The 13,000-nt window shown below is 37.2% G+C and overlaps 1 protein-coding gene across 1 annotated transcript; it reads left to right on the forward strand.

Moving 5' to 3' along the window:
- The first annotated feature begins 5,326 nt into the window (after window positions 1-5,326).
- Window positions 5,327-12,170, forward strand: LOC139322843 (vomeronasal type-2 receptor 26-like). Its single transcript, XM_070952092.1, has 4 exons — window positions 5,327-5,333; window positions 8,690-8,886; window positions 9,211-9,337; window positions 11,260-12,170. Exons 1-4 carry the CDS (start codon window positions 5,327-5,329, stop codon window positions 12,168-12,170), a joined length of 1,242 nt encoding a protein of 413 aa, XP_070808193.1.
- Window positions 12,171-13,000: the final 830 nt, after the last annotated feature.

A 13,000-nucleotide genomic window follows, 5' to 3' on the forward strand; every position in this document is an offset into this window, starting at 1 on the left:
TGTTCAAACTACTTCAGAGATGCAAATATGTGTACAAAGTTACCAAACCACGGAGGCAATTTCACAAGTAGCTGCCAAAGCAGAGGAGTCAACTGTAATTTCGGAATATAAATCTGACACCAATTTTTATTATGATGGCTGAAATAAAAGCCTCCCAACACAATTGAAAGAAGAGCTCCAAGAAAATTTGCAACTTTTAAAAGGACACGTTTGGAACTTTTCATATATATTGAGAAATCCTTGAGCAAAAGAGAAGTTTATAACTACTTGACAAACATTCCAGAGAAGAAAAAGATTTTATTCCATGAAGACAAGCTGGAAGGAGGAATTTAAACATAGGATGGATTTTCATTGGTTTGACATTTGTAATTGAAAGAAAGTCTTTATCAAAAGCTTGAATATGTATTTTCTTTTATATATAATAAGTAATTCCTAAAATTTGTAAAATATTATTGAAAGTGTATTTGAAAATATGTTAAGAAAAAGTTTAAAGAAAAAGGTGCATTAGTTAAAGAAAAATTCTAGAGCTTTAAAAAGGATGTGTACAAGAAGGAAAAAAATATTCTATGAAGGTAACTTGAAAGGAGTGATCTAAATTTAATGAGTTAATTGGAATTTTATTGGTCTGAAAGTGAAGTTTAGGTATGCTAAGGGGAAGTTTAAAAAAAGATGTATTAGAATGTTTTAATTTTAGAAATGTTTTAAAAGAAAAGCTTAGTGATTTAAAATGGATGAAAAAAAAATTCCCTTTAAGGTTAAAGAATCTGAAAGAATACCGTGAACTTTGTTAATATAAATGGTGATAGTTTATAAAGATTATCAAGTGCAAATAGAGATACAGGATGTTTCAACAGCAAGGAAGATAAAGCAGTAACAGTTGATCTATTCAAAGAGCAGAATATATAATTATTTTTTTCTTTGGATATCACTTCTGGATTTTGTGCTTGTGATGAAAAATATTAAACTTGGACATTGGTTTTGCTGATTAGATAGATTTGTTGTTATAGAAATGGTGAGTTATATACTAATGTGTAAAAGTAAAAAGTTGTAAAGTTATCTTCTATTGTGCTAAAAAGAGTCAGAAGTCAATGACTTTTTCTTTCCTCCCTTGTAACTCATATTTTCTTTCCGCCTTTCTTTTTTCTTCCCTTAATTTCCTATTTTTATTTGTCTTTGTATTTTATACATTGATAAAACAATAAAGTTATATGTATAAACAATTACAGGCTAGTTAGGCTAGTAGGTATTGTAGCTAAAATATTTGCCATGTTCCTCTTAAGTAAACTTGAGGTTGGGTAGAACAAAAGTGCATTCTTTGCAGAAGAACAAAAAGTTTTTAGGAAGAGTTAAAAGCTGTATAAATTTGTATAATAAGTAAGAAATCAATTAATAATGTAATATTTTCAAGACAGATTTGTCTTGAAATATCTAATCACAAAATATGTCCGTTGGGAAAACCACAGTTTGCTGGCTTTACAGATATTAGTGCAGCATTTGACACAGTAGAGAGAGAAATATTATAGAAGAAATTGATTGCCCTCAAAATGGAGCTCAGACTGTTGGCCCTGATCCAAGCCCCTTCTACAAGCCCTTGTTTGAGAGGGAGGTTTGGGCTCAAAGAAGAAAGAGCTCTGAAAAGAAGGATCAATACTTAACTAAGAGGGAAGGGAAAGGTGCATATTTGAATCCTTGTTATTCTCTCTCAATATTAATTACTTACCTGCACTAATGAAGGATCCTGAAATGCATACATCTAACATGCTAAACTCATATTAGAACACCATGGTTTATGCTGATAATACATTTTTATTAGTCATAATCATAAACTGGGTTGTGCAGGTTGCTAAGAAAACCTGACTTCTACTGCCATAAGAAGTCTATGATTTTTGATATACCAAAGTCAAAGTTATAATATTTGAAAACAACATCCTAGCCATAGGTGCTCATTTGATGGTGACCAATAGAACAAGTAACACCTTTTCTTAATATGGGTAGTTTCTCAGAGGCTGGATATTGCTTCCCATCAAGTAAATTTACTGCTTAAATTAAAAAAAAAAAAAACCTATCCAGCTTTCTTCCCATTTATTAAAGTACATAATGCCAAAGTTACCCTCAAGCCCTTATATCAAACTGAAGTTTGGGGCTTAATATATATCACTCCTTTAATAAATGGGAAGAATAACACCAATAACAGCTTCTGAGGAATATTTTGGGGGTGGATAAATGGACTTCAGCTGCTGCCCTCAGAGCTGATTTGGGAATGTGTACAATATGTTCTTTGTTTTAGATCAAGGTATATAATTATTAGTGTACAATTAAAAGTACGGACCCTTACAGACTCTCAAAATTCTATGTGTTATAACTGACAAAATTTCAGTCAAGTATATCCTGGATTGTACAACTGACAAATTATATTAGGAGCTGTGGTCTCTCTGTCTCTTGTACAACTGGAGAACAAGCTAAAAAAATTGTTTCACAAAGAATCCCGGATATTGAAAGAGAGAAATGGGTAACCATCCTCAGTAAGGTTGGAATGGATGAGCTGCTACCAACATACCTTCCAAATTGCCAAGTATTGAAACCAGAAATGCCTACAGGGTGAATCTCCAGAATGAGAGGTTACTTGAATTAGAGGGCCATAAATTAAGGTTTGGATGGCACGGCTACTTATAGTATGATAAAAATAAAGTTAATGTTGATTTTAATCATCATTTTGTTAGAGGTGCCACACTAAGAGTTTCAAATAAATATAAAACAAGGCTCTCTACGAAGCTGCCCCCTTTGGGTAGGAAGTTTTTTTTAGAAAAGAAATGGTGGCAAAGCCAAACTGGTTGATGTGTGGTAAAATTTTATCTTTCAACTCTGATGACCTAATACTAAAACTGAGGGAAGAACTTGAATCAGAAGGTTACGTTTGCCATTGGTTTACTTATTAACAACTAAAAGAAAGATTTAAACTGGATAAAAAGTGCTAGGGATTTGACTTTGTTAAAAATGAATTGGAAATCTCATTATATGGCAATGATGACTATATTACTGCTAAGATTTATAAAATGTTATTGAAAGTGAACTTAGAAAATGAACATGTAAAACATTGTATGATTCAATGGGCAAGGAATTTTGGATATAATGTGATGCTTGAACAATGGGAAAATTTGTGGACAAAGGGTTTAAAATTTACACTAAATTATAATCTAAAAGAAAATTTCTATAAGATGATGTATTGTTGGTATTTAACACCAGATAAGTTATCTTAGATGTATAAAGGGATGTCAAATGAATGTTGGAAGTGTAAAAGCAAAGTAGGGACTTTTTATCATCTATGGTGGATATGTGATAAAGCAAAGAAATTTTTGGAGTATGATTCACGCTCTAATACAAAAAATCCTGAAAATGGAAATAGAAATGAAACCAAAACTTTTCCTTTTGGGTCTAATAGAAAAGAACAATTCAGAACTTTGTTACTACATTTGTTGACAGCAGCAAGACTATTGTATGCACAAAAATGGAAGGCCACTTTGATTCTTACTATGGACGAATGGACAAATGGTTGCAGAAGTTGATGGAGTTGGATGAAAGGCCAAAATTGACTACTTTGATTAAAGAAAACAATATAAGTACTTTTGTTTCCACATGAAGACGGCTTCTGAACTTCGTGCTTGAAGTGGAAAAGAATGAAACTTTGATTTTGAGTTTTACCAAGTAGATTGATAGATCTTTACAGAAATGGCTTGTTCGTATTATTATGAAAAAGCAAAAAGTTGTGATTTGATGTTGATGCCTTATTTTACTGCAACGGGGAGACTTAGAAGTCAATGTTTCTTTTTCTTTTTCTTTTCTTATCCTCCCTCACTTCTCTTCCCCCTTTTCCTCCCCACTGTTTTCCTATTTACTTTTGTATTCTGTATTTTACAATATTTTATAACTCTATATAAATGTTTAACGAGAGAGAAAAAAGAAATCAGAAATGCCTAAATATCTTAGGGCGGTGTTTACTTGAGCAAGATTTCTAATACCTAAACAGTATGGTTAAATATCAAAGATTTAACCAAGTCCCTTATAATTAACAGACTTTTATTTGTGAAGTTCCAAAGATAGAAAACGTAATACATCTATAAGTTGAATGTCAATTGCAGAAGAAAGAGAGAGATTAGGATCTTTGGCTGCAAGTTAGACAAACAACCTATTGGGATACTTATGTTAAAGCAACATATTTTCTGTCAGAATTCAAATACTTAATATAGAATCAGTTGAAATCTCCATCTATGAGTCTGATTGCAGTAAATTATAGGAGTGATACAGAAATTGCATTTTTATTCTTTTTCTTTTTTTAAAAAAATATTTCTTATATTTCATTTTTATATACTACGTTGTTAACGTTCTGTGTTTAAAATTCTGTTTCTTGATATTGCCTAATGGCTAATCAACAATGATCTCTTTAATTTGTGCATGAAAACAATGTTGGATTTATTAAAAGCTAATATTTTGGACTTGATTTGACCCTAAGTATAACACAGCATTCTTCATTGCTTTTTCAGATCAGTTATGAAACTTCTTCAGAGGCTCTGAGTGATAAAAGTCATTTCCCTTTTTTCCACCAGATGCATCCCAAAGAAGGGTTCCAGTACCCAGCAATTGTCCAACTGCTGCTCCATTTCAGATGGACCTTGATTGGTCTCTTTGCTTCAGACACAGAAAACGGAGAGAATTTCATGAGGACTTTCTCTCCCACGCTTGTCAGGAATGGAATTTGTGTGGTTATATCACAACGATTTTCAAAAAGTGGACATGTGGCATCCCTCAGGGAGGCCCTCTCTAAGTGGAGACAAGTCAATGTTTTTGTTCACTTCATGGAATTTGATTCCCTTTCAGAAATAATTCTTCCTTTCCATTTAACATTTGAAGATTTGCCAGGACCCATTAAAGGGAAAGTCTGGGTCCTCACAAATTTTGTAGTGTACACAACAAAAAAGCACAGTTTTTTCAGCTACGTCCATAGCATTTGGAACTTTGGTTATCTGATAAAAGAAAGGCCAATGGATGATGCCTTTGAACCCCATTTATTTGTGGAACCTCAATTTGTAAATCATTATTTTCACTGTTTTCCTTCAAAGAATGTCTTTTCTGTCAAAGGCCGCAGAAGATGCACCCAGAAATCCCCACTGGAGACCCAGGAGAAAAGGAACAAGATCCAGATCCCAAATGACTCCCATCCATACAATATCATGAAGACTCTGGTCCAGGCCTTGAATGCTGCCTATTCCTCCAGATCGAGGAGGGGAAGAAAGGAGGGTGAAAAGACGTTGGGGACTCCAAGGCTGCAGCCATGGCAGGTATGGGGTCCCAATATGGATCCATTAATCTTGGTTCCTTTGGAGAAGAAATTCAAAGTAGAAGGAGGGGAATCATCTCAATCTACTTGTCAAGCACAGGAAAATTATGAAGCCCAGGCAGTTCAAATGAACATAAAGTTCACCCCAAGCTCATGCTGTCTACAAGACTCTGAACCACCAACGGTCAAGGAAAACAGGTGGTAGACAAGGGTCAACAGAATTCAAGGGGGGCCTGGACCCAGATCTCCTGTGGGTGGGACTGAAGACCAATGATGCATTTGACCCCCTCACTCAGGCTCAGTCTGGTCATCTCCTACCCTACTTTTGCTACAAAAGATCAGCAGATTTGGCCAATCTAATTGTTCAGGGGGTAATGTTCCAAAGAATAGATAGCAGGACAGACAATTTTTGATATTAAACGTGGCTACTGCTAAAAGGCTGTGTACATAAATAAATTCCTGCATGTATGGTTTGTGAGTGGGATCATAGAATTTTACCATTATGAGTTTGTAAGAGAATCTGAGACCATCCAGTCCAATCCTCCTATCTGCAGGAATCCCAGTTGAAGCTTCTCTGACTGATGACTGCTCAGTCTTTGCATCATTAATGAAGGGGAGACTGAACTTCTCTGCTTTAATGGCTCAGCTCTAAAAGGTCTCCTCCTTTTAGGATGCTTTTCCTCTCCTTCAGCCAGAATCTCCTCTCTTGACACTGAGTTCATGATATCAAGTCTGACACTTTGAAATAACAGTGAGAAGATCTCACTGTAGCTTCTTCCGGTTATTAGAAAATGCTGTGTCCTCTCTTCTCCACCTGAGAGATTATGTACGTTGGAGAAGCTGCTCCCAGGCATGTTATTTTTCACTCCAATAGGATGACTCTTCTCCTTCTTGTCTTTCCCCAAGGCTAAGAGCAGCTCCTTTGGTTTCTTCCTTGGCTTCTTTTCCCTTCCCTAAACCTTGATCCAGGTTTTGTGCAATGTTTTCTCCTAGCATGGTTCTCCACAGAGACCTGGTCCTTGAGTTGGGATCTCCACAAACCAGGATGCTGACTTCCTAAAATTCTTATGGATGCATTTGCCTTCTTTCCATGAGCATCATGCTGCTGGCTCATATTCTGTATGCAATCAGCTAGTATTTTGAGATTATCTTCACAAATATACTTATCAAGTTTAGTATCCCTCATCCTTCTTCCAGTGCATCATTAATGCTCTTATATGAGATGCTATAGTATGTCAAGTCCTAGGTTCTAAATATCAGATATTTTTGTATTGCTTTTACTCATGCACCCCTTTCTATGAGGAATGTCAACTCGCAAAGCATCTCTGGCCTGCTCTCAGGTTGCCATAGGCAAGCAGGATGGGAAACTAATGAAGCAGCACAGCAGCCAAATACAGGAGCACATTCCAGACATATCTCTCTCAAGGCTGTCTCCCAGGGTTACCCACAGCGGCTGGAGGGAAATGATCTCTACAACCCAGAAAATTGCTCTGTTGGCTAATGTGATTGATGACAAATCCTGGGAGAGGGGGGAAACAGGGTCATGATTGGGGCATAAATTACATCAGAGGAGTCAGAGTTGGAATGTGCTGGCATGAAGCTCCTAATAAATAACTGGGCTTCTTTTGAAGCTTGGCTCGAGGCTCATGATTTAATTAGGGCATCCGTCGGAACCCTGACAAGGAAAATATAAATATTTCTTTTTTTTTTTTTTGGCAAAAAGTTTTTATTTATTTTTTCCAAACATACAAATTACATCTTTTCGAAACAGAGCTTTGATCCAGTCATCAATTTGTTCAATTTTTTGTCATCTTTAACAACATTTGATCTATTCTATTTTGCCATAACACTTGTTTCTTAATCTTAAATCACATATTCAACTAATATCATCTTTAAAAAAAAACTAACACACATTTACTTAATCAAAACAGTTACCCTTCTATTAACCCACCTTAAATCTTAATTCAATTAATAATTCATAATACATTTCAATACAGTTCAAACATATTTATATTTCATAATGCACATCAAATCTTTATTCTATAACTACTTTATCAAATTTAAATCTTATCTTTAATCTTAAAAATATAGCAATTTAACATTTAAACATAGTTCTTAATTCAAATAATGCTATTTAATGCAATTTCCCAATTATCCCAAATTCTATCTGTTAAATCATACCATTTATATAACACCAATTAAATAATTTTTGTTTAAAAATCATAATCATATATTGTCTCAATTTTCTTTTTTACTTAAGTAAAGAATATTCAAATTATTACAATTGTTATACATATTTAAGCAATATCCCAATTATTATAGCTGTCAATTTTCTAATTTAATTCTTTTCTTTTATGCTTCCACTGTTAATCCCAGTGTAATCATTTTTGTTCCACTGTTGAGAACATAAATATTTCTCTGGAAACTTGGTATTGTTTAAATTAGATCAAATTAGCTTTTCCTGAGAATTGTTAGAAATCATCAAATCTTGCATGACAGAGATTTATCGACTCTATGTATTAATGACAACATTAAAAAAATGATGACTAAAGAGAAATTGTTATTCATAACCACCGTTTTTTGAGAAAAATTAAAAAGATGAAAACTTATCTAAATAACATTTTAAGATTAATTAATTATCATATCATTAACCCCTCACTTAACTATTCTTTTTTTGTTAGCACTTTACTGAAATCAAATTATGTCACAAGCATTGCCACAGTCCATTTAGGAAGTGTAATGATGTGTGAGAATGACTTTTGGGATGAGGAGAAGAGAGGCTGCCTAGGGAAAGATCAGATAAGAGGGGAGAATCCTGAAGCTGCATAATGTGAGAGAAAGAAACTCAGAAAAGATCCGCATTAACTTTTCTGGTTGAAAAAAAAAGTTGGTGGGAGATTTGCACTTCCAGATTTGCAAAATTCTCTTAATGTAGCATTACAGTAAATTTGAATTAGCTCATGTGATCATGTTTCCAAGCCTGACAACTTTCTGCTTGTGAAATCCATGATTTTTAGGAATCAACCTGTTGTTTCCAAGGAGTTTATAAATAATCTCTTTTTTCTGTTATTCAATTTATTTATGGCTTGCTCTAAAATGTTACTTATAATTGACTAGTTGTGTCACTTATATTTTCAAAGTGTACATTTTATCCATATATGATTGACAAATTTTACTGTAACTTTTTCATTCACTTTTGAAGATAATCATAACACTTATTCTCTTAATTAAGCATATTTGCAAGTTATACAACTGTAGAAGAAATATTCAAAACTGAAAAATCATGTGGCATAAGAAACAAAGATTTCTGCATTTAAAATCCCAGGATGTTTCCATTCTAGTTTCATCCCTTCCTAGAGAAGAATGAGTTTTGGAATATTTCTGAGAAGAAACTGTACTTGGACCAAAATGGAGAGATAGCAGCAGATCTGGGCATTGTCAGCTTGTTGGTTCTCCCCCAGGAGGACCTCAAGGAAGAGATTCTGGGGATTTTTGTAAGACAGAGACTTACTGTCAAACAGGATGCTCTTTCCCGGATGAAATTGCTCAACAAGGTGGGTGAAATTTTGTCGTCCAATGACATTTGCCAATGTGTCCTTGGTTGTCACAGTTCCTCGGCTTGAAGTCTGCAGCCTGCATTCCGTCTCATCCTTCCCTCCCCACTAGTTCTTTGGCAAGTTGAAAAGTGATAATAATTACAACAGCAGAAGCATGCTTCAAGCTTGACACAGTAATTATAACTCCTACATCTAATTGAAATGAGTCAGAGATTTCATATTTGTTTCAGTGAATCCCAGAGATGTCCATGTCTATCTCCATTTTCCATGGATGGTGAGTCCTAACACATTTCCTTTGCCATTCCTTGTTTTTCTGCTTAGTCTCTGCCTCAGTCCAAATGTGTGGAAAGTTGTCATCCTGGATTTGTCAAGAGGACCCGAGAAGGAGAGCCAGTTTGCTGCTATGACTGTGTTCCTTGTCCGGAGGGGACCTTCTTCACTCAGGAAGGTGGGTCACATGGAAGGCCTTGTGGAAGTTGAACCATCCAGAGCATTTTCATGAAAGCACATGTTAAAAGACACTTTGAAGCTTACTTGTTTTCTTCTTTATTTTCAACCTACACAATTTCTTATCTAAAGGGAAGAAATGGAAAAAAAACCGGGGGGGGGGGTGTTGGAGGATGGAAAATGGATAAGCTTTATTACTGCCAGAGAAAATATCTCTGTCCTTCCACATTAGCCTTTCTAGGAACGTCTGAAGTCTTTGCAACTTGAGAAATTAGCAATAGCAATAGCATAGCAATAGCATTTTAGACTTATATACAGCCCTATAGTGTTTTACAGCACTCTCTGGCCAGTTTACAAAGTCAGCATTATTTGCATATTGCCCCAACAATTTGAATCCTCATTTTACTGACCTCAAAAGGATGGAAGGCTTGAATTGGTCAGGATCGAACTCCAGACTGTGAGCAGAGTTAGCCTGCAATACTGCTCTTAACTACTCTTCCACCAGGTTCAGCTCCTGGAAGGATTATCGCAATGCACTCTAGATGGGCTTCCCATTGTGGATCACTGGAAAAAGTAGCTGGTCCATAATGAGGTGGTGGGGAGAGTTATGGGTGCACAGGTATGACCACTAGTCCCAATAGGGAGTCCAGATTGTTTGCAACTTCCAGCCAACTAGATTTCACAAGATAGGCATCTTCTGCAGTCAATATATTAAGAAGAGCTATTTGGAAGGACCTAGGAAATGTGCCTAGAAAGAATAATTGACTCATTATTTATCTCTAATAATTAGGATAATACGAAGACTCTCATGAAATCATTCAGAACTTCTCACAATTTCATAGAGCTTAGCTTTACATTGCTTAGATCAGGGGTCAGCAACCTTAAACACTCAAAGAGCCACAAAGGTCCTAACCGGAAGCCCTCGTTCAATTCTGGAGCCGACAGGAAGTCCGGTTCCCCATCATAGTCTCCTCCTAGCGTGGCATCCTTTTTCCTCTGCTGACTGGAAGTCCGGTTCCCCCACCATAGAGTCTCCTCCTAGCACGGTGTCCGTTTTCCTCTGCTGACTGGAAGTCCAGTTCCCCCACCATAGAGTCTCCTCCTAGCACGGTGTCCGTTTTCCTCTGCTGACTGAAAGTCCAGTTCCCCCACCATAGAGTCTCCTCCTAGCACGGCATCCTTTTCCCCCTACCTGTCCTAACCAAAAGCCCTATCAATTGTGGAGCCAACCAGGAACAGGGAGCCACAGCAGAGGGATGAAAGAGCCACATGCGGCTCCAGAGCCGTGGGTTGCTGACCCCTGGCTTAGATAATGATTTTCTTCTTACCTTCTTTTTGTGGAGATGTTAAGAAATACATCCTGGAAAATGATCCTGTTATCAGCTGTTCTCCAAAAAAGTATTTCTTGAAAGCAGTGGTGAAATCCAAATTTTTTTTACTACCAGTTCTGTGGGCGTGGCTTGGTGGGCGTGGCTTGGTGGGAATGGCAGGGGAAGGATACTGCAAAATCTCCATTCCCACCCCACTCTGGGGCCAGCCAGAGATGGTATTCGCCAGTTGTCTGAACTACTCAAAATTTCCGCTACCGGTTCTCCAAACTCAAAATTTCTGCTACCGGTTCTCCAGAACCTGTCAGAACCTGCTAGATTTCACTCCTGCTTGAAAGGTAAAAGGACAGCCTATTAAAGAAAAAGTGGTTTCTGGTTACACAAGAAACGCTTTAGATTCTAGGCCTCCTCCCAATTTCATACACCTTAGCTATATATAGTTTTTTATAAAATGATATTTTCAACTTTTTCAATGGAATTGTTAAGCAATGCACCTTGGGAAATGTCCTTCTTACCAGCTATTTCCTCCAAAAAAAGTAATTCTTGAAATGTGAAGAAAAAATGTTAAAGAAACATTGTTTTTTTGTTTTTTCAGATTCAGGAAAATGCACCAAGTGTCCCGATGATAAATATCCAAATGAGGAGAGAATCCAATGTATCCCCAAAGTTATAACCTTCCTGTCTTATGAAGAACATCTGGGCATCATCCTGGTCTCTTTTGCCCTACTCTTCTTCCTAACCACAGGCCTTGTTTTAATCATCTTCATTAAATACCGAGAAACTCCCCTTGTCAAAGCCAACAACCAGGACCTCTCCTACATCCTCCTGGTCTCCCTCCTGCTTTGCTTTTTGTCTCCTTTTCTCTTCATTGGTCAACCAAGGAAAGCCACCTGCCTTCTCCGACAGATGGTTTTCAGCCTCATTTTCTCAGTCGCCATTTCTTCTTTCTTGGCCAAAACCATCACGGTGGTGCTGGCTTTTCTGGCCACAAAACCAGGAAACCAAGTGAAGAGATGGTTGGGGAAGAGCTTGGCCAACTCCATCATCCTTTCTTCTTCTGCAGTCCAACTTCTCATCTGCTCCATCTGGCTGGGAGTTTCTCCCCCCTTCCCTGACTCTGACCTCCACTCCCAGCTTGGAGAGATCATCCTTCAGTGCAATGAAGGGGCCATTGTCATGTTCTATGTCACCCTCAGCTACATGGGCTTCCTGGCTGCCATCTGCTTCATGGTGGCTTTCCTGGCCAGGAATCTGCCTGGGGCCTTCAACGAAGCCAAGCTGATCACCTTCAGCATGCTGGTCTTCTGCAGTGTCTGGGTGACTTTTGTGCCCACCTATCTGAGCACCAAAGGGAAATACATGGTGGCTGTGCAGGTCTTCTCCATCCTGGCCTCCAGTGCTGGTCTGCTGGGCTGCATCTTCATCCCCAAGTGCTACATTATCCTTGTGAGGCCACACCTTAACACAAAGGAGCATCTTACATCCAGAACAAGTGTAAAAACATGAGACATAACACTATGACATTTAAAGAATTGTAAAATTTCCTTTTATTTGAAGAAATGCGTTGAACTATTTCCACTTAGATATTATGCAGGTGTCAAAAGAATATCATATCTACATGTTTCAAAATGGGAAATAATTGACTGACTATAATTCTTGTAACTCCCTTCCCTTTCATTTCAATAAATCTTGCTAAGGGGAACTGTGTAAATGTGTGTGAGAGATAATTTTGTGAAAGTCATTCAGAGGTTTTTGCTGTTCGGCCACTGTTAATGTACATGATAACTTTTAAGAAATCATTTCAGCAATTATTCCTACTGACAACAGCTAAACATTTGTGAGAGGGTGAGTAGGAAAAAAGGTAAGATGGAATGTGTGGGATCCCAGCTTCCCAGAAGTTGTGGGGTTTGGACTAGATGACCTACAAGGTCCCTTCCAACTCTGTTAATCTAATCTAATCGATTGAAATCTAATCTAATCTAACTGATTTGAATCTAATCTAATCTAATCTGAAGGAAATCAACAACTGGCCACCGATCTCCACAATCCCCATCTCAGATACACCAACAACAGCCAAGCCTCCTATACCTGATCCCATCCCTTTGGGCCCGCTACCTCTGGTGATTACAGAAAATGATACTGAAGGTCTATTTCACAGAGAAAAGCCAGGAAAAGCACCAGGCCCAGACAAACTAACTCCTTCTTGCTTAAAAGCTTGTGGTGACCAACTGGCCCCCATCTTCCCCTGCATCCTTAATAAATCACTAGAGATGGACTATGTCTCGGCTTGTCGTTCGTTCAGAACTGCGATAGGAAATAATCACCAGTAACACACA

Source organism: Pituophis catenifer, unplaced genomic scaffold (assembly GCF_029215685.1).
Source record: "Pituophis catenifer annectens isolate HBS135680 unplaced genomic scaffold, rPitCat1.0.hap2 SCAF_11, whole genome shotgun sequence".
Taxonomy (NCBI): domain Eukaryota; kingdom Metazoa; phylum Chordata; class Lepidosauria; order Squamata; family Colubridae; genus Pituophis; species Pituophis catenifer.